Here is a 20,189-nt window from a genome sequence, read left to right on the forward strand (position 1 = left end):
CATGATTAAACAGGGAGGGATCTTTTCTTATTAGTGTATTTTCTTAGAATTAGTTGCTAATTAGAAATGCTCCTAAATTTGTCTTATAGCTACAAAACTATTCATATCATTAGTTTTCCCCAGTGCTTCTTTGTTATAATTGAAAATTATGATAGTATATCATGAATTTCTTCTGGCATTTGAATATTTATATTACTTGTTACTTCTTTACTGATATGCAAGCAAGCAACTGTAGTAGTAACAGACTTTAATACATTACTCAATCTCTGAAATGTTAAGGAAAGAGCAGGGAAACATTTAACAAATAGTACTAAAGATTAAAAAATAAATAATAGTACTCTCTTAATTTTATATTTATAAACAGGACCTATGCCAATGGAATACTTTAAAAATTAGTGTCACAAGAGGCCAGATATACACAGTCAGGCACATACACACTTTTCAAAAATTCTAAAACCAGAAAATATTCAGTTTTCATTATGTGACCATGGTGTGCTCAGTTATAAATTGAAAATAATAAATTAAAAGAGCACTTAAAACCTTAAGAACATGCTATAAAATAACTATTCTGGCCCCAAGAAATTAAAGTTACAACTTTAATTCTGAAAACAAAGTATTATAAAGCAAACCTGAGGTAAAGCAAAAGCAGTATTCAAGAGTAAATCTAAAGTCCTAAATGCTTTCATTATAAAGTGAAAAGAGTAGGAAAAGGAAAAATAAATTAAGTAGCAATCCTCTGTCTCCCCCTATACCCTACCTGAGGAAAAATATTTTATTCTATTCATCTCTAGATCTTTGAAATCTAACCATTTTGAGAATATGGATTATATATTCAATAAAGGTTTAGTGAATGAATGAATGAATGAATGAATGAAAGAAACCAAAAAAGAAATTTGACTCAGGAAAGCATAATGCAGATCGTTTGAGAAAAGCAAAGCTATAGAACAACATAGCTTTGACTGGAAGTGGCTGAACTTATTAAACTAACCAAGGTATTTAACCCAATTGGAGAAAATTAAGATCTAAGAATTTTCCGGTTACCTATTGCTGAGTGACAGACCACCTCAGACTAAATAGTGTGTGTCAACTATTTTAATGCCTACCAATGTTGTGATAAGGAATTGGGACAGGGCACTGCAGGATAGGTACTCTTTACTCCATGATATCTTGGGGCCTAGCAGAGCATACTTGAGTAGTTGTGGGGAGTTGAATGACTGGAGGCTTCTTCATGTATGTGTTCAGTGCCTGGAATATAATAACCCAAAGGTTGGACTTCCCTGAGACAGACAACCGTTTTCCCATGCATGAACAATACATGTAGTTTGGGCTTCCTCTAAGCATGGTGGCCTCCGGGTATTTTGACTTCCATCAAGGCTGTATGGGACCCCACTAGAAAATGTACCTGGAAAACAAGGCAAAAGCTCAATGTTTTTTTATGACCTCACCTCAGAAGTTGCAGGTTAAAGCAGTCACAAACCTACCCAGATTTAAGAGAGGGGACAAAGACCCCAAATAATCTGTCACCTTGTTTTAAAACCATTATAACAAAATAAAATAGAACAGAAAACATGTTGTTCCAAGCAATAGTATCTACAAACCTATGAAGAGACATGGGAGTGAAAGCCAACACTCAGAATCTATGCCATTATTTGCAATTTGGGCTTGGGCAGATTGTAGGTATTCTCTGGCCCTATGTTTTCTTAATGATAAAATAAGTGCTTTGGGTCTAAAGGAAAGTTTAAGTCTTTTGACAAGTGAGGAAATAAATGAAGTTAGTAAGATTTTCTGTCCATTTCTTTATACATGACTGCTTTCAGAAATACTGCTGTAGATTCTAAAGTGATGGAAGGTTGTTTATATTATCGAACTACTGCTTATTTAGTGAATAAATGACTACTCAACATCAGATGGTGATGCATGTAGGTTTTTTATTACACACTTTTAGTGAATTTCTAAGAAATAGCTAATATTTGAAAACGTATCATTTCTAAACATTACATGAGTAGCCTAAATGATTTGATTAAGGAGATAAAGGTCAATATTTTTATGTCTCAGCAGTTCAAGCATGGATTAACTCACAGAAATGGTTTTCTTCTGCCTCAGTGGAAGGAAAAGTTGCTGGTATATGGACCCAAAAGCTTTTGAAGTTTTGCTACTGTCATTACAAAGTACACAAGCTACTACCCACTTAATTGGAAATATTTTACGTTAGTTTAATAGCTGGAGATAGCCTTCTGTTTTAACTGATAACACAAGTTTTATGATTTTCCACATACCAAGACATAAATGGCAGCTCAATGAGAAAAATTGATGAAGAGCTTGAAAATTAATGAGACATAAAGCTTTTGACTCTGACCTTGAGATGCAGTTTGGTATTTATGATGTTAAATTACTTGCCTTCTTTTCAAATAGAGAAACAGCTGGTCTGTGTGGGAGGGATGTTCAGTTATGACTGAGAAGAAAAAGAAACAGAAATCTAAAAACCTTCAGAAATAGTATATAAATTATATACGCACTACAAAATTCAATGCAATATGTTAAAGTTCACAGAATGCATAGATGTTGCCCCTCCCCTATCCCACCAAGAAGTATACAATTGTGTTGATGTAAAGTCCATGAAGAAAATAAGTGGCCAAAGCTGCATAAATATTTCACCCCCATGAGAGTGTGAGAAAGTGTGCGTTTCATGTTGTGATTGATAGGATTGCTTTTATGCCCCTTTTTGAACTCTTAGCAGGAACTTTGGAGTGTCCTGAGGGTCTGTCTGCCTTTATATGGCAGGAACTCTGTTTTCTTAGAAAATAGTAAAGAATACTGTTTGTACTCCCTTTTTTAATAAAAGGGTACCTACAGTTTATGGGAATAGAGGAACTTAGTAGAAAAGTTGCAAACTTTCTTATATAGATTATAAGAAATTCTCAGGTTTATTTTGAAATTTTCACCATTGGTTTTCTTTGACTTATAGTTTTATTTTCATTCTTTTTTTTTTTTTTGCTTTTTAGTTTTATTGTTTTTAGTTAGGGAAACCATAATCTGACCTGCTTTTCATAACTGTCTGATGAAAGTTGTAGATGTTGGTGAGGATATTTTATTCTAATGATATATCTACTGAAAACAAAAAGGAGAAAAGGGAAGGAAAATCTAAAATACCATGTAATATAAATACTTCAGCCTAATAATTTCTGCATATTAGAGAGTTTCCCAACTGAAGCAAGAATCTGGAACTTTTAGTTGAAATTGTATGATCTGACAGGCACCAGATTTCTATTGTCATTAAAGTTAAGGAATTTTAGAACTAAAGGTATCAGATAATAAAAGTGTGAGTATATGTAGTCTCCAAAATGTGTTAATAAATGTTACATTGTATAAATCTCAGAATAACACAGTAAAATAAGGAGGAAAATTTCCACAGTAGAGATGATGATTTTTAAAACTTAGATAAATATTTGCTCAAAGTCAGACTTCCATGAGATTTGCATGAACTGAGACATCATGTCAGCTCTCTTTACTTCCACATCCTATACTCTGGTTTTGGCTTCACTCTTAAGAAACAAATACTTTTAAAATTACACATGTGGTTTGTGCAAGGCGGGCTAGCACTCAGGTCTGACTCCCTTTTTCACTGTATTTTCCCAATATCACTCATCCAGAGACCCCTAATAAATATATTTTAAAGCATTCTTCATAAAACACACTTTCTAATTGGTTACCAGAAACATTTTGCAGGTGCTTAAATCACAAATATTTTACTTCACTCGTATATTCCAGATAACAATGCAGATGCTATTAGTCATTCCATCTGATAAAATTGATTTAAGAATAAATACTATCAGGGCATCTGGACTGCTCAGTTGATTAAGCTTCTGAGTCTTGATTTCAGCTCAGGTCATGATCCCAGAGTGATGAAATCAACACCTGTATGGGTGGAGGCTGCTTAGAATTCTCTCTCTCTCTCTCTCTCTCTCTCTCTCTCTCTCTCTCTCTCTCCCCCTCTCTCCCTCTCTCCCTCTCTCCCTCTCTCCCTCTCTCCCTCTCCCTCTCCCTCTCCCTCCCGCCTTCATGTGCTCATATGCACTATCTCAAATTAAAAAAATAATAATATCAAAACCATAGCTATCATGTATTTTGGGGCTCTTATTTTCTCTATTTCTACATTTCTGTCTTAGTAGAATATATATACACACATATGTATCTGACTCATTTTACACAAATGGTAGATACACAAATGGTAATGGATAAAGATTTTATTTCAGTGGGTGGGTGGGTGGGTATGGTGTAAGTTTGCTTTGTTTGATTGGTTGGTTAATTGTTTTGTGTTGAATGGATGCACCCAAGTTTGTTCAGCTGTCATAAAAGAGATTAAACATTGACTTTGGTGCTAGACTTTGAGGTTCAAATTCTGGTTTCACTACTTAACAGCTTTACAACCCCACAAAAGTAATGAAATCACTCAATGCTTCAGTTTTTCAGCTTTAAAATTAATGTAATGATCATAATAATGTGTTACCCTTATTAATATGTCTATTAGTAATCACTATTGATGAACATTAGTCTATTTTTAATCTTTCTCTACAACCACTGTTGCAGTGAATAATCATTTACCTACTATATCATATATGAGCAAGTATAGCTGTTAGATAAATTTCCAGAGGTAAAATTGTTATATTGAAATGGATATGCATTTGTAATTTAAATACACATTGCCAAACTGACCCCACAGATTTTGTACATACTACCATAAAGACATGAAAGTTCTTGTTTCCCTAATTCCCTCACTCATAGAGTATGTTATCAAACTTTTAGATATTTACAACTCTGATGAGGGAAAATAGAACTTTAGAAAAGTTTACTTTGTTGTATTATTATTAGTGAATAGAGTATGTTTTCATCTTTCAGGAACGATAGTATTCTCTTTTCTACACAAGTACTTACACTCAAATTAGCAAACCTATTTTGAACTTGCTTCCAGAATAATTAGGAGGGAATATGAAATAATGTTTCAAGAAATTCTGAATGCCTGGTATAGAACATGGAGAATAGGTTTTACATAGTTCCTCCCCTGAATTTTTTTATAAAAACCCTTCAAGGTAGGTATTTTCATTCTCTTTTGACATAATACAATGTAAACTTCAGAATTAAATTAATTTGTCCAAAGTCACACAGTAAATATATGGACTAAGATTAGAGAATAAATAGGTCAGTCTTATTCTGAAGCACATGATCTTTGCATTCTAGAGAATGCACAATGAGAATGTGTGTATGTGTATGTGTATGTGTGTGTGTGTGTGTGTGTCCGTGCGTGCGTGCATGCGTGTGTACATGTTTGAGAAACAGAAAGAGTCTTGAGGGGGAATATTTTAAAAATTAAACATAAATCAAGAATGAATCTTAATATCACTAAAGTGACAATGTGGTTGTGGGCAACTTAACCTCTTAGAGCCTCAGCTTCCTCATGTCTGCAATATAATAACAATAATCATAAACCTACATGCTAAGATTTTTTGAGATTAAATAAAATGATGCAAGAAGTGCTATTTAAATTCTAAAGTTCCAGATAAATAGTAACTCGATTATGTATGGCTCAGTAACTGGATCCCTTAATTTTTGAGATGTACCGTATTTATATGTTATCTATATCTTGCTAAAAAAAAAAGTTCCAAAGTTTTTATTTTCAAACGTAAAAAATCCAGATCATAGTGATGTGTCACCATAGTATGGTGGTAGTGGGAAAATCTTGCTCTGAATAGTTACAAAATTTTGGAGATTGTTTTCCATAATCACGACAATAACAAAACAATGATAGCAGCTAACCTTTTTTAAACATTTATAAAGTGTCGAGCACTATTCTAGATTATTCACTTGAGCTCTCACAATGACCCTATGAGGCATTTATTGCTTCATCCTTTACATTTTCCAGATGCAGACTTGATAAAAAGAGAGATTAAGTAATCTGCTCTAGTTCGCACAGCTAATAAGTAATAATATTCCCTGCTACCTCAAGAAGTCTAGTTCTAGAACCCGTATACTCTTTTCCACTATGCCATTGCAAATCTCTAATGATGTCTATACAAGTAGTTTTCTCTTAATGAAATGTGTTGTTTGTCCTCTAAATGTATTATTTCTAAAATCACACAGCAAGGAGATGGTGTATATAAAAGTAATTACTATTCTGGTATTCTACAATACAAATTGAAAAGGGTTACCGTGATATTTAATTAACCAACTGTTAGTAAATTAGCTGTAAAATTTCGCATGGTGGGATTGCAAATTGCCCATTGATATCAGATCTAGTCCAACCTCTTGGCAGATGTGGCCATTCCTTCTTTATCATCCCAGGCAGATGGACCTCTATTCATATGTCTTTAAGGATATGGACACCCTACAAAACTCATTCCATTTTCAACAGTTCTAGATATCAGAAGTTAATTTTTTTTTAATTTTTTTTAACGTTTATTTATTTTTGAGACAGAGAGAGACAGAGCATGAACGGGGGAGGGGCAGAGAGAGAGGGAGACACAGAATCGGAAACAGGCTCCAGGCTCCGAGCCGTCAGCCCAGAACCCGATGCGGGGCTCGAACTCACGGACCGCGAGATCGTGACCTGAGCTGAAGTCGGACGCTTAACCGACTGCACCACCCAGGTGCCCCTAGAAGTTAATTTTTATGCTGGATCAAGAAATACTCCCTACTTCCTTTAGGTAGACTCCATTTTTATGCAACAAAGAGAGCAAAGTTTCTTTTTATTATACATGATAGACCTTTAGATATTTGAATAAAATAATCATGTTTTTCCTATGGCTTTTATTCTTTAAGGTTAAATATCCCCATTACCTTTCTGAACCTGTTGTTGTGCTTTTAGAGCCGTCAGCATCCTCGTCACACCTCCCCGCTGACCTCTAATTTGTTAACTCTTCTTTTAAATAGTGGTGTCAAGGATGTGCTCTGACTAGCGATGATTGTGGTGGGATCATTGCTCCCTTTAATCTGTATGCTACGTGTCTTCTTAACACAGAGAGTACATTGTTTACCAATATATCAGAACATATTGAAAATGTATTTGTAACTTATAAAATATGTATTAGTGGCTGCTGGAATTTACACTATTAGCATATAGAATCTGGTGAAAAGTGATGACATATAGTTGCTTTATGTGTGTAAATGTCTAAATGACTTAAATATTGATTTTTCCTTTCAGCTGCAGACCAAACTTCCCACATGCTAACGGGCCTTATTTTAAAATAAATGCACTTATGGTTTGCCAGTCAGCAGTACAGTAAGTTGTTGCAGTAAGCTCAAATCACCAAAAAACTCAAATAGACATATTTCCCTTGGTCTGTTTTTAGTACTGACAAAGATAAGAATAGAGAAACCAATAAAGGCCTATTCTAATAACAACTACAAGCTATCTCATGGGGGTAGCACAAATTTTTTTTGTACCAGTTTTTTATATCTTCTCCAACTATAATACATTGAAATGATATATGGTGTTGAATTTGATGAAAGTTCAGCAGATATTTACACAGTATCTACTATCTGTAAGATACTTATGCAAAGTACCATAGGGAAACATTAAAACATGGACAAGATCTGCCAACACTGTGGTCTCTTCCAGAAATGCTATGATTTTAAAGTGCATTTAGAATCATGAAATAAATATCATTATGGTTAAGTTTTTAGAGTGAAGTGTGTATGTATTAATTTTGAAAGTTATTTTTATTAAAATAGTACAATTTACAACATTCATTGAATATATACTATGTGCTAGGTATCAACTGAAGACTTTTGTAAATATTTGCTCATTTCACCTTCATAACAAACTGCTGAAGTAGGTGTAATTCAGTGCATTTTAGTGAAAATTAATTGAGATTCTGAAAGCATAGATAACTTTCCCAAAGGCCGTACAACATTTAAAGGCAGAACCAGAATCCAAAACCAGGTCTGGAAAATCTCTGGGAATGAGCTTATCTTTTGTGTGATTTATATATGGTTCCTATGTTAACAGACATGTCAGAAACTCATGCAAATCTTTATCTGTTCATTCTGGAAGGAGGCACTAGAATGTATTTTATTAGCCTGTTGGTCCTCCTCTGGGGTGTGACTTAGTTCCCACTGCATCTTTGGGAATCTTTTCTTCTAAAATTCATAACCAGCTTCTACTGCTATAATAAAGAGTCACCTGCAGAGTTCATGAATAAGGGAAAAGAGAAAAAGGAAGAGAGGTAGATCAATTTTGAATCAAATCAAGATAGTATTCCAAGACTGGTGTTCTGGCATCTACCTTTGTGAGAAATAAGTTGTCTGATATTTCAAGATAACCTCTATTTAAATAATGTAGCCTGGAATTGATTGAGCTCATTTAAGCATACAGCCCTTCCAGCCATAGTTAGTGTTGTTGAGGCAAGAACATTGAAAATTACCTATAGGAAAGATAAGAATTCTGTTTATTATACTTTTATTCCTGCTTTTGTAATAAGAGGGGAAAGCTATAAAATAGCTATGTACGTTCCAGAGTAAAGAATATCCTTATAAGGCAAAACGCTTAAGCAGTAAAAGATTAGCTAAAATTCTTATTCAGATAGAAAATAGCATTAGTGATATCTCCTTTTTACAATGTTCTCCTAACTTTTTTCACAAGGATTTATGTATGCATAAATATATAAAAAAATATATATTCATTTGTCAGTTATATAAAAATAGTAAGCCTGTTTCTCTTTAACTTGATGGAACTTGGATGAAAATGTATGTTGTTATTTTAATCAACATCCATGTTGTATATCATGAGAATGCAGTTTTCTGTTTTCTTGGCAGAGAACTTGAAAAACGTTTAAGCCCTGGTCAATAAGAAAGTTATGTATACATAAAACCATAATTTACAGTTCATTTGATGAGATCAATGTTTAATTGATCTCTGTATTGCATGTACTTTTTTGTACTGAATATTTACACAGAAATTAATCCAAACTACAACAAGGGTACCAATGGAGCATTCCATCCAAACCTAAGTAAGTAAACAGAAGACAAACAGCTGTTGCAAAGATCCTGTTTTTGAGTCAGGGCTTGAGAACAAAAGGCAGTTTGGAGAATTTGGCTGCTACCATTTACTCACATCTGTGGAGACTGCATTATTTCAACCCAATACTTGATCCGTGCAAGTCACAAAGTGATAAGTGGTTCTCTCAGTCACAACACTTAGAGGAAACACTAAATCTTAATTTATGTATGGGATATTGTACTTGTAAACACTTCATCATCTTATTATGATGTTTAGCAAATCTGTTTATGGGGTGTTTATATTTTTAAGTGTCCCCAAATGGATCTAAGTAAGTGTTTGTAGAAAATACATGAAATGGGGGGGGGGGGTGAGTGGGAAATAACCTGTTGGTTGTATTTTAAAATTTGATGTGTTTTCTTCTGCACCTCTTGTTATATAAGAATCATTAATTGTCTGGTTTTCAGTTACAGCCAAAAACATTCTTACCTGATCGAACCTGCATAATTCCATTTGCTTTGAATCATAAGAGAGTATAGAGAAAGTACAATTGGGCTTACTTTGTTACACGAGAGACCTCATGCTGAAATAGGTTGGTGTTATTCAAGTGAATAAACCACTAATTTTATAGAAACTCATATAAGTTCATACTTAATTTCTCAATTAAGCAGTTGGATGACTGGGCTCCAAGGACACTGATTGGTCAGTTGTGTTTCACTGAGACAGTATCTCTGAGGGGCTGCCAGAAGATTCTGTCCTCGGTTCGGTCGCTTTGTAATTTCCACCCCTACTTTGGATACTTATGAAATTCTGATGATACAAAATACAAAGGAGTGCAACATTATCAGGTTGGAAGTGGCCATGTCTAAAGGATAAAAAATCAGAAGGAGAAGATGAAACTGGGGGGGGGGGGCAGGGAAGAGGAGAAGAGGTGGGGGAAGAGGGGAGAAGGAAGAAAAAAGGAGGAGATGGATAAAAGGAAGGAAAGAGGCAGAGCAGGTGGAGAGGAAGAAAAGAAGGGAAGAATGGAAGCAGGCATGCAAGAAAATCCTGAAGGTTTTCCTCTTTGTATCTCCTGGACTACATAATGTAGCCTTTTGCCTTCCAGCCCAGTGTTTCCAGAATGTATTGTTTCTGTTTGATGCTCACAACTCCTACTTCTTTTTCTCTGCGTTAAGGTGATGTAACTTTAAGACCTCCTATGTAAATTCTGCCTGTACTCTAATTCAACATCCCCTTAGACCTGTTCTATTCTAACTATCAAACTTGGAAGGAAGAGAAACATGTTCTTATCTCAATGTTATAAATGTACCAAAAAGCATAACAAAACATGAAGTTCTGTTTCTATGTTAATATACAGCTCCATGAATAGATGCATCAGTAAACACTTCTGTGAGAGGGATACTTTTTCACAGTTTAAGGCATTGGAGCTTCAAAATCTAGAAAGATGAACCACTCGCCATGTTTGTGATGCTAAACTGAAATTAACATATATGTTTCATTTATCCTGCTCCATATTACACTTTTCTTCATTTGATTTTAGTACATCCCTCCTGAAATATTTGCTCTGGTAAGCAAAAGTCAATGTTAGATTTTACACCCATTTAGTGGAAGAAGAGAGACGATGTTCTGACATCAGACAACCAAATATTCCAGGCTTGTTTTATGAAAGAACTTCCCCCCGAGTGTATTGTCCCCCATAGAGCATCCACCCTTCACCTTTCAATTCATTTTTCTTGAGATTGGGAGTGGGGGAGGCTAGAACACAGGTAGCCTAATACTAAATACTGTTGTAAAGCTTGGTTTTATGAATTACCTTGAGCCTTTTCCACTCATGAGGGAGAACTTTCCTGCCTCATTAAATCTTTAATGCAATGTGCTGCATGCACAGTACATTATTATGTGTGACATTAGGTTATATATTGCATAGTAACTGTAATGTTACTTGCAAACAAGCTGTTTCTTTCCCCTGAAGGTAGAATTAAAACAGGAACTCATGGGAAACAGCTACTTGTGTTGCTCTTTTCTTAATGGGGTGAATTTGAAGATCAGGAAGGGCTTAGACCTGAACCAGGAACGAATGGGCCCTGTTTCTTTTCCTTGCCTCTCGATTTGATATCTGAATCTTTCTGAAGAGAATTTTGCTTAATAGATATGAAGAAAGGCAAAAAACAAACACCAAAAAAAAAAAAAAAAAAAAAAAAAACTAGGTCTTTGGGGACCCTGATGAAATGAACTGTTCCCATTAAATTCACTTTCTCTTTGTATTGGAAAGGAATACAACTTTCATCTCTGCTAAATATAGTCTAATCTACCCAGCAAATGTAAGAATTGCCTCAATGTGAACTGGAATTGAACTTAATTCTTCCTGTGGAAAACCATACTTCTCTGGCCAATAGAATAGTGACAGTTTTGTTTGTCAATAGCCAGAGAAAATGAAATGTTCTGCTGGAAGTACGTGCAGTGCTCTGCAAAATTACAGTAACCAGTGTTGTCCCCAAAATGGACGCGTTTGAAAGTCTCAAAGATAAAATTAATAAATTGAGTCTCCATAGCCCCAAATTGTGGAAAATTAAAGCTATGCACAGTACATGTAACTTACCAATGTCATGGGAGGTATTGTTAGAATGCATTCTTCACTGTTAATGGATGAGATGGTTTATGCAGAGCTCTACCTGTTCTAAAGTCCGTTAGCTCTCTTATCTGTTGTGGTTGCCACTGAGTCTTCGGGAATATCACTAAAAAAACCCCTTTTCCCTCTTCAGTCTTCTGACCAGTGGGACACTAGCCAAGCAAAGGAAGAAAAGCAGATTTGAATAGTCAGAGAGCTGTAGGAGTGAGAATTTCAGCAGGAAAATGAGTTGAAGCAAATCTAAGTAGCAGAATGGGTAGATATAAACAGAGGCTAAATCTGAAATTCCCAAACTTCTTCAATTTGTGGTATTCTGAATGTCTTTGTATTTTTTTTTCACAGTGTCTCCTAGACCAACTGAAACATGCCACAGTAGTTACGGCCCAACAGCTTCATAAATATTTACATTTTAACAATTTAGCAACCATTGAAAAAGATAAGGCACGTAAGTTCAGGCCATATAATAATCTTTTTTTTTTTTTCATAACCACAATGACTTACTAGAGGAGATTTGTGTGCCTGTAATAACACAACTGTTCAAACCTAGAAACAGAATGCACACGGCTACCTTAATTCCTGTTTCACATTGATTTTTGTGCAATAAGTGGTTTTTATCATAGCATACACTGAAAACTTTGCTTACCAAAGACATGACATTGCTGAAAGTGCGAGGACCCAAAAAACACAGTTCAACATTTTGAGAATATCTCTGAAAGGAATATGACATTAATGTTAAAACTGTGAAGTACCTCAAGCTAGTTGTTTGCCTGGCGTCTAACATACACAGTGTTGCTTGTGTTTCCTTTAAATGTTTACAGTATCCTACGGCGCCTTTGTGAGTTTACTTCAGGGCCCTGGAGCGCCTGTGCAGAGTTTGTGAAAAGGGCGCTAAATAGATCCTAGACTTATTGAAACTGCATAGAAACTCAAATGATATTATAGATCCCAGGGCCACTGTAGGCTCTTCATGACAGAGGGAACAACAGAAGTAACAGTTGATAAAATTCCCCACCCCCCCCCACCCCCCGCCAAAAACATGACTGAAGTCAGGGAATTGAATTCAAATGCTTGGTGAGGACCTAGTAAGGGTGATGCAGCAATGAAAATGGAAAGCTAGGAAAAGCATTTCAAGAGAATAAGATTGAGACTAATTTGATATAAATAATACAGTGAAAACAATATGCATGACACCTACAGTTTCTCATTTGAAACAGAAATAAAGCAACTGACCTGACCCAATCATGGGAGTTGGGAAAATAATCAAGTGTGTTTCCTGGGAAGATCCAGATAATGAGATTAACTGGGAATGTTGAGTGTTTGAGACATTATTAAACAATCAGTACAGGGGCGCCTGGGTGGTTCAGTCAGTTGAGCGCCCGACTTTGGCTCAGGTCATGATCTCGCAGTCCGTGCGTTCAAGCCCCACGTCGGACTCTGTGCTGACAGCTCGGAGCCTGGAGCCTGTTTCTGATTCTGTGTCTCCCTCTCTCTCTGACCCTCCCCCATTCATGCTCTGTCTCTCTCTGTCTCAAAAATAAATAAACATTAAAAAAAATTAAAAAAAAAAAAAGAACAATCAGTACAGGACTGTGATAGGCTGAGTTGTATCCCTCCCCCCAAATTCTAATGATGAAGTCCTAACCCCCAGAATCTTAGGACGTGACACTATTTGGAGAAAGGATTTTTAAAGCGATAATTAAGTTAAAATGAGGGAATTAGGGTGGGCCCAATCCAGTATGACCGGAGTCCTTATAAGAAGAAGGCCAATAGAGTAGTGTGTTCTGACAAACACAGAAGGAAGGACCAGGTGAGGACACAGGGTGAGGGTGGCCATCTACAAGCCAAGATGAGAGGCTGCAGAGGAAACCAGTTCTTCCTACACCTTGATCTGATTTCTGTTGTTTAAGCACCAGTCTTTGGTATTCTGTTATGGCATCCTGAGCTAACTAATACATGGCTACAGCACACGGTGGAAGATACAGATGAGGAACCAGGCACAAACATAATTAAATCCATGAGAGAGGAATGGGGAGACAATAAGAAAGGATAACCAAAAGGGAATAAGAATTTTGCAGACATCCATACACAGAGTATAGAATAAGAAAGAAAACTGTTTCTACAAATGAGATAGTGGTATGACCAAGGCAGAGGAAGGAGTATTATGAAAGTTTGGTACAACAGGAGACAAAGGAGTCGAGAATTTTAAGAGCGATTACATGCTACATACAGATTTAACAATAAAACTGAACAGAAGCAGAAGGTCCATTAGTGGTTGCCAGGTAGAGTTCATAAATGAACTTTCGAGAACACTTTTTTTTAATGTTTATTCATTTATGAGAGACAGAGACACAGAGCATGAGCAGGGAAGGGCAGAGAGAGGGGGAGACATGGAATCTGAAGCAGCTCCAGGCTCTGAGCTGTCGGCACAGAACCCGACACAGGGTTCAAATCCACAAACCCTGAGATCATGACCTGAGCCGAAGTCGGCGGCTTAACCAACTGGGCTACCCAGGTGCCCCTCAAGAAACATTTTTTTTTAATTTTTTTCTTTAATGATTATTTATTTTTGAGACAGAGAGGGACAGAGCATGAACAAGGGAGGGTCAGAGAGAGAGGGAGACACAGAATCTGAAGCAGGCTCCAGGCTCTGAGATGTCAGCACAGAGCCCGATGCGGGGCTCGAACTCACAAACGGTGAGATCATGACCTGAACCGAAGTCGGTCACTCAACCGGCTGAGTCACCCAGGTGCCCCTCAAGAAACATTTTTAGTGGAGTACCAAGGATTAAGACAGGATGCAACAGATAAAATAAGAAAGGCTGGGTGGGTAAGAATAAAGAAAATGCGTGTAATGTCCTGCATCTGAGAGTTCGGCAGTGAAAGTAATAACCATACATAAAGGCTAGAGGAGACAGTAAAGTCAGCTGATGATTGGCAGTCCAGTGCACATTGGATTTGATGGAGAGCGTGGAGACTGGGATACTTAAGGGAATATAGGAGAGTGGGGATGCAAGGACTTGAAAGAGACACATAAGAGCCATTTGGGATACGGAGCGGCAGGTAGAAGAAGAGGCAGAGACTTCTTCATTCAAAGCTATAGGAAAGGACAGTTTGTACTCTGAATATTGCTACAGGTTTTTCCCAAAAAACGAGATCCCTCAGAAAAGAAGATGCTGTCTTATAATTGACTCATCACAGAGACTTTCATATGATGGTATGTACTTGTCAGGAAAGACACATTAGCTGGCAACATCAGGAAATGCTTGGGTTTATTGCTTATGAAGAGATAATGGAGGTCAAGGAAAAATAGAGGGAAAGGAATTTAACAGAGATTAAGTGATTATTCCTAAGAAGATGACCCCTAAACTGTGGGATGGTACCTTAAATAATCCTTTTTCAAAATTACTTAAAGTACTTGACTAAGTACCAATATAGAAATGGCCATAAATATACACCTTTACAGTGAGTGAAAAAGATAGTGATTCTAATATTCTAGAAATGGGTACTTGATTTGGAGGAAAAAACAAATCTGGTAACTCAACATACACCTTTTTAAAATGGTCTGTTTTTCACATAATTTAGGCAGAAGTAAAATGGATTCACTCATGAAAATTGTTAGTGGATTCAAAAATTAGTTCTAATAATACTGATGTATAGGTATGGGAGATCCACGAAAAGAGTTGGGGACAGTTGCTTTATGAAATGTGAGTGAAGGGCAAATTTTCATTTTTATTACTATAATAGTAATGATAAGCCCTCAGAAGAATAGTTGAATTAATTTCACTCCTTCGTTCATGTTTTATATATGATCACTGACCTGCAGAAGAGCCCTTTCTTTTTCTATATTTGTTTCTTGTTTGTTTTCTCCATTTCCACCCTCATTTGTCTCTCAAAGTGTTTTATATGCTAGATGATTTCATAATTATTATGAGTAGGTGTGGAAATGGCATAAACAAATGAAATATTGTAACAAATCAAACATTTTTCTATTTTATCTCAAGTCTGAAAAGCTTGGATATTCAAATTGCACTCACTTTGACTCTTTTTATTAGCAAAATAGGCATTAGCTTTATCTCTGAGGTCCGCACATTTGTATAATTTTTAAATTAAGAAACTATGAATTAAAATGGAGTGTTTTTCTTTCTTTTTTTTTTTTTAGAGAAACATATTCCAAAGAAAGTAAAAACACATAGTCCAAATTTTACATGATCAAAATATAATTGGAAGCTCAAAAGTTTTGCAACATTATAGATCTATATCCTTGTGTTTTCCCCAAACTCCATCCCTATGTCCTGCTAAATATTTTTATTAATGTAGAAAATTAGTTCAGTCTTCTTTGAAATATATAAAGCCTTCTTTCCTGCTGCCTTTCTGGACTCTTCTATTGCAAGGTGATATTTTGGATGCTTATCTTAATAGAACCAAAACCCTTTTACATTGATCCACCCTTTGTTACTCACAATGATGCCAAGCGCTATAGTCCAGGCAGATATTTATTATTTTATATATGAGAAGACATTAGAGTAGGTCTATTTCTCAGGGGAACAGGGGAATAAAAGTTTTCTGAATTCTAGTTCCTTGTAGAGCTCCATGTAATGAGCTCGTAGAAGACATTGCGGAGCTGCAAGTTGAAAACCCTATTTCATCAGCCATGGAGAGCTATGTGCCATTCCCCATGGAACGACTCTGCAAGGAATCCGGGCTCCTCCTCCTCCATCCGGTGCATCGCCCAGAATTGCTTTGTGGTCAGGGTCTGCAGTAAGAGGCCACGGAGAGCTGATGGCTGTGAAGCTGGGTCTCTGTCAGTACAGAGGAAACAGCAGAATACAAATCATCAGCTTTGTTTTATGTATGTCTTTATTTACAATGCCGGAGTGGAATTTTTAAAAATGGACTGCCGTATTTGCATTGAATCTGTCACTCAAGCCCCGATGTTGATTCCTGTCCTATAAATGATCTTGCTTTCCTATTTTTTTTTCCTTTCTACAAGGTTACTGTCAATGTCAGAAGATGTAAACCTCAAACATCCATTAACACAGGGCTTGACGTGCATATTGGAAGGAAGGAGGTTTATTTAATGAAAAGGAATAATAGCATTCATTCCGACTAAGCATATTTGATTGCACGGGGAAAAGTGTATCTTCTTTGGGAGTTTTGGTTGAATTGTATCATAATATAAAATTTGCCGCTATTCCTTTATTTTTCTTTGACCGACATTTCCCAGCTTAGCTTATAGTTTATGTAACATCGCTGTCAAATGGAGTGATGTCTTTGTTCAAAGCGTTCAGACCAACAGAAAGTGAGTGACCCTCAGGGATGGGCAGAAATCTCCCAATTTTGACAAAGATCCTTTTCTGCTTGGGAATTGTAAAGCTCAAGCTATAGACGAGGAAAATGACAGGAGGGGCTGTGTTTGGTTTCACAGAACTTAACCTATTTCAGCAAGCCTGCAATCCTGGGGAAAATAATACATGAATTTATATTTATGTCAGGCTTGCTGTTGATGGGTAAGGTTCGTATAAAGGTTACTGCTAAAGAAATGTCTATCATTCTCACTCTGCACTCTTGTGATTTCTGCTTCTTCCAAATCCTACCCTCTAGAACAATAAAATGATTTTAAAATAATAAGTAAAATATGATTTAACAGCCCATCTCCTGTCTTGTAATGATTACGCATCTCTTCTCTTGTAGCTTACAGCAGCTGGAGGACAGTTGACATTTACCATCTCATATGACTTTGAAGAAGAGGAAGAAGATACAGAAAACGTTCTCCAGATTATGGTTATCTTAGAGGTAAAGTACGGAGTGGATCACTTATGTTCAACTGTTTTACATTCTTAGATTATTCCTTACCTGATTGGCTTGAGATTAATTTAATATAAAACTATAGAAAATACCGTATCCTGGGAAACGTTCTTATGCCAGCCTTATGTTTCACACTAAGATATATCTAAAAGACTGAACATATTCGTTAGGTTGCAATGATAAAGAAGACCTTTAGACCAGACCTGGAATTTAAATTAAAAGTATAATGACCATGTACCCAAGAATATAAGAATGATCAAGTGTTTATGCAAATGATGATTTACATGTTTAATTTTTTCCATCTCCCCTTTCTTCCAAGTAGATTTTATTGTCTACTTCTTTGTTGATACTAGGCCGACACAAATGAAAAAGGAAGCTTGTTTATTTAGGTGTAGTTAAATCTTGACTTCCAAACTCCTAATTTAAGTAGGAAAGATATAAGAGAAATTACTTTCAGGATTTGGAGGGCCATAGGAAATTCTACAATGTGGGAAGCCTAAAGATATCTTAGAGGCCCTCCCCCACCCTTTCTCATACTGTTCCTTTCACATAATGCACACCCTTCCTCCAACTCTCATATAGCCTCAGAGCACACACTTGCATGTACATTTGTGGTTCCAGTGGGTTGATGTTGATTTAGCACCAGGCTTTGTTCTTCTTCTTGAACCTTTCATGCATCTGAATCAATGACAAAATTCTTCCCCTAAAATAAATATTTCCAGTATTAGAGGAAGTGATCTGGATGATATATATTATTAAATATATATGCATGTGTGTGTATCTATAAAACTAGAAGTATGTCTTGGAATTCCTTTGAGATAAAAGGGATCTTTAAATGTAAAATGTGAAGTTCTGTATTATTAATATAAATGAACTCAGTTAAGAAGGATAACCTTAAGGTCAGTCAATACATTCCCTATTATGATGCCATTATCTTACTGTGAATGCTAGACTGCAGAACTTTTCTTGTTTGTTTCTGTTTGTTTTCCCATATAGAAAAGTCCTTTAAAACCATAGCTTAATACAATACACTGTTGTAACTTTTCTTCCCTATTTTTCTATACAACCTACATTCACCATAAACTAATATATTTGAATTATGCCAATTATTATGCACTTGCATTAAATAGGTATTTGTAATCACATGGCATGCATGAGTTGCCAAGTATCTATTATTTAGTTAATGGTGGAAACAAGGTTATGTATAACAAAGCTTATGCTTAGCAATGCATCTGGTTAAGACTAATATTTAAATTGCCTTCTCTTCCTCTCGTATATACCAGAAATATACTAAACGGCAAGGAAAGCCAACCTGGAATTAAAAATCTGAGGATAATTCACAAAGTGGCAAATCCAAATATGGATACTTTTTACCCTTTTATACCTTGTTTTCACACTTTTATCCTTTTTTCTCCCCCTTTAGGGAAGTGACTTGAGGATCAGCACAGTCCAAGATGAGGTGTATCTGCAACCATATGAAGAACATATCCATTCATTGTCACTTAAAGAAGAATTGTTTACCATACATGGCACAAATTTCCCTGTCAGTAGAAGAGAGTTTATGACAGTGCTCGCGAATATAAAGAGAGTCCTCATACAAATCACCTACAGCCTTGGGATGGATGCCACCTTCAGGTAAACTCAAGAACTGCATCTCCCAGTGTTCACACACTTCTTTGGAGCACGCACGCATTAGGTAGAACAGTGACTTTAAAGATATGCAGGTTTTCTGCAAATAGTAGTTAAGAATCAAGCGCTAGTTTTCTGAATAGTGTTTCTATTAAAACTTTAAAATTTAAACACCCAAAAGAAATTTGTCTTAGCCCTTTTCTAGTATCGATGATTCCTTCACAATTCAGCTAGAACATGTGATAAAAAAGGATCCATATTCTGAAAAACTCTATACTGGAGAATAAAGTCTCATTTATGACGACTCAGACACTGGGAAACTAAAGAGGTATAATTCCAGGGTATCCATATTCGGAAAGTGGTTTGTAAACTGTTTTCTTCCATTAATTAATTAACCAGTTTCTAACTTAATAGCATGTGGTTTGTAATAAGAAACCTAAGCACCTTCATTGAAATAATCACAAGTCTCTTCATAGAAGACTATAAGGCTGTGTGTTGTAGAGGAAAGAACATAAGCTTGGAGCCAAACTAACTAGGAATTCAGTGAGTTCAACTGCTTATTTTATGTGTGACTTTGGCAAGTGATTGGTCCTTGTGGAAACTTGCTTTCTTCAAGTATAAAGTGGAGATTATAGTGTCTACCTTTCAGGGGTCATTGTGAAAATTATATGTGGCAATTATGCAAAGTGCCTGTTACATAGAATTAGTTGTTTTCCTTTCTTTTTCTTTAAAGAGGGAATTTTTCTTTTTAGTGTTTTATTTATTTTTGAGAGGGAGGAGGGGCAGAGAGAGAGGGAAACACAGAAACCGAAGTAGGCTCCATGCTCTGAGCTGTCAGCACAGAGCCTTACAAGGGGCTTGAACTCACGAGCCATGAGATCATGACCTGAGCTGAAGTTGGACGTTTAACTGACTGAGCCACCCAGGTGCCCCTAGAGACAGAACTTTTGACTGGAATCAAACCTGCTCATATCTGACTGATTATAAGCTTTCCATTTTAAAAACAGTGATGTGTTTGTCCAAGAAAATTCAAACTTTAGCTGTGTCTGAATGAGCTTTCTCCCCCCCCACCCCCGACCCTTTCCCTTTTATGCCCTAATAATAAGCACAAGGCAGCATGGTAACTTTCCCCTA

At 36.2% G+C, this 20,189-nt stretch overlaps 1 protein-coding gene across 3 annotated transcripts in view; it reads left to right on the forward strand.

Moving 5' to 3' along the window:
* The window catches only part of LAMA2 (laminin subunit alpha 2), a 619,529-nt gene that overhangs the window by 318,678 nt on the left and 280,662 nt on the right, over positions 1-20,189 (forward strand). For all 3 annotated transcript variants that reach the window (XM_058735217.1, XM_058735218.1, XM_058735219.1), the window contains exons 13-14: positions 17,313-17,414; positions 18,850-19,061. In XM_058735217.1, coding sequence (XP_058591200.1) covers positions 17,313-17,414; positions 18,850-19,061 — 314 coding nt within the window. The remainder of the gene's footprint in view (positions 1-17,312; positions 17,415-18,849; positions 19,062-20,189) is intronic.

Source organism: Neofelis nebulosa, chromosome 6 (assembly GCF_028018385.1).
Source record: "Neofelis nebulosa isolate mNeoNeb1 chromosome 6, mNeoNeb1.pri, whole genome shotgun sequence".
NCBI lineage: Eukaryota > Metazoa > Chordata > Mammalia > Carnivora > Felidae > Neofelis > Neofelis nebulosa.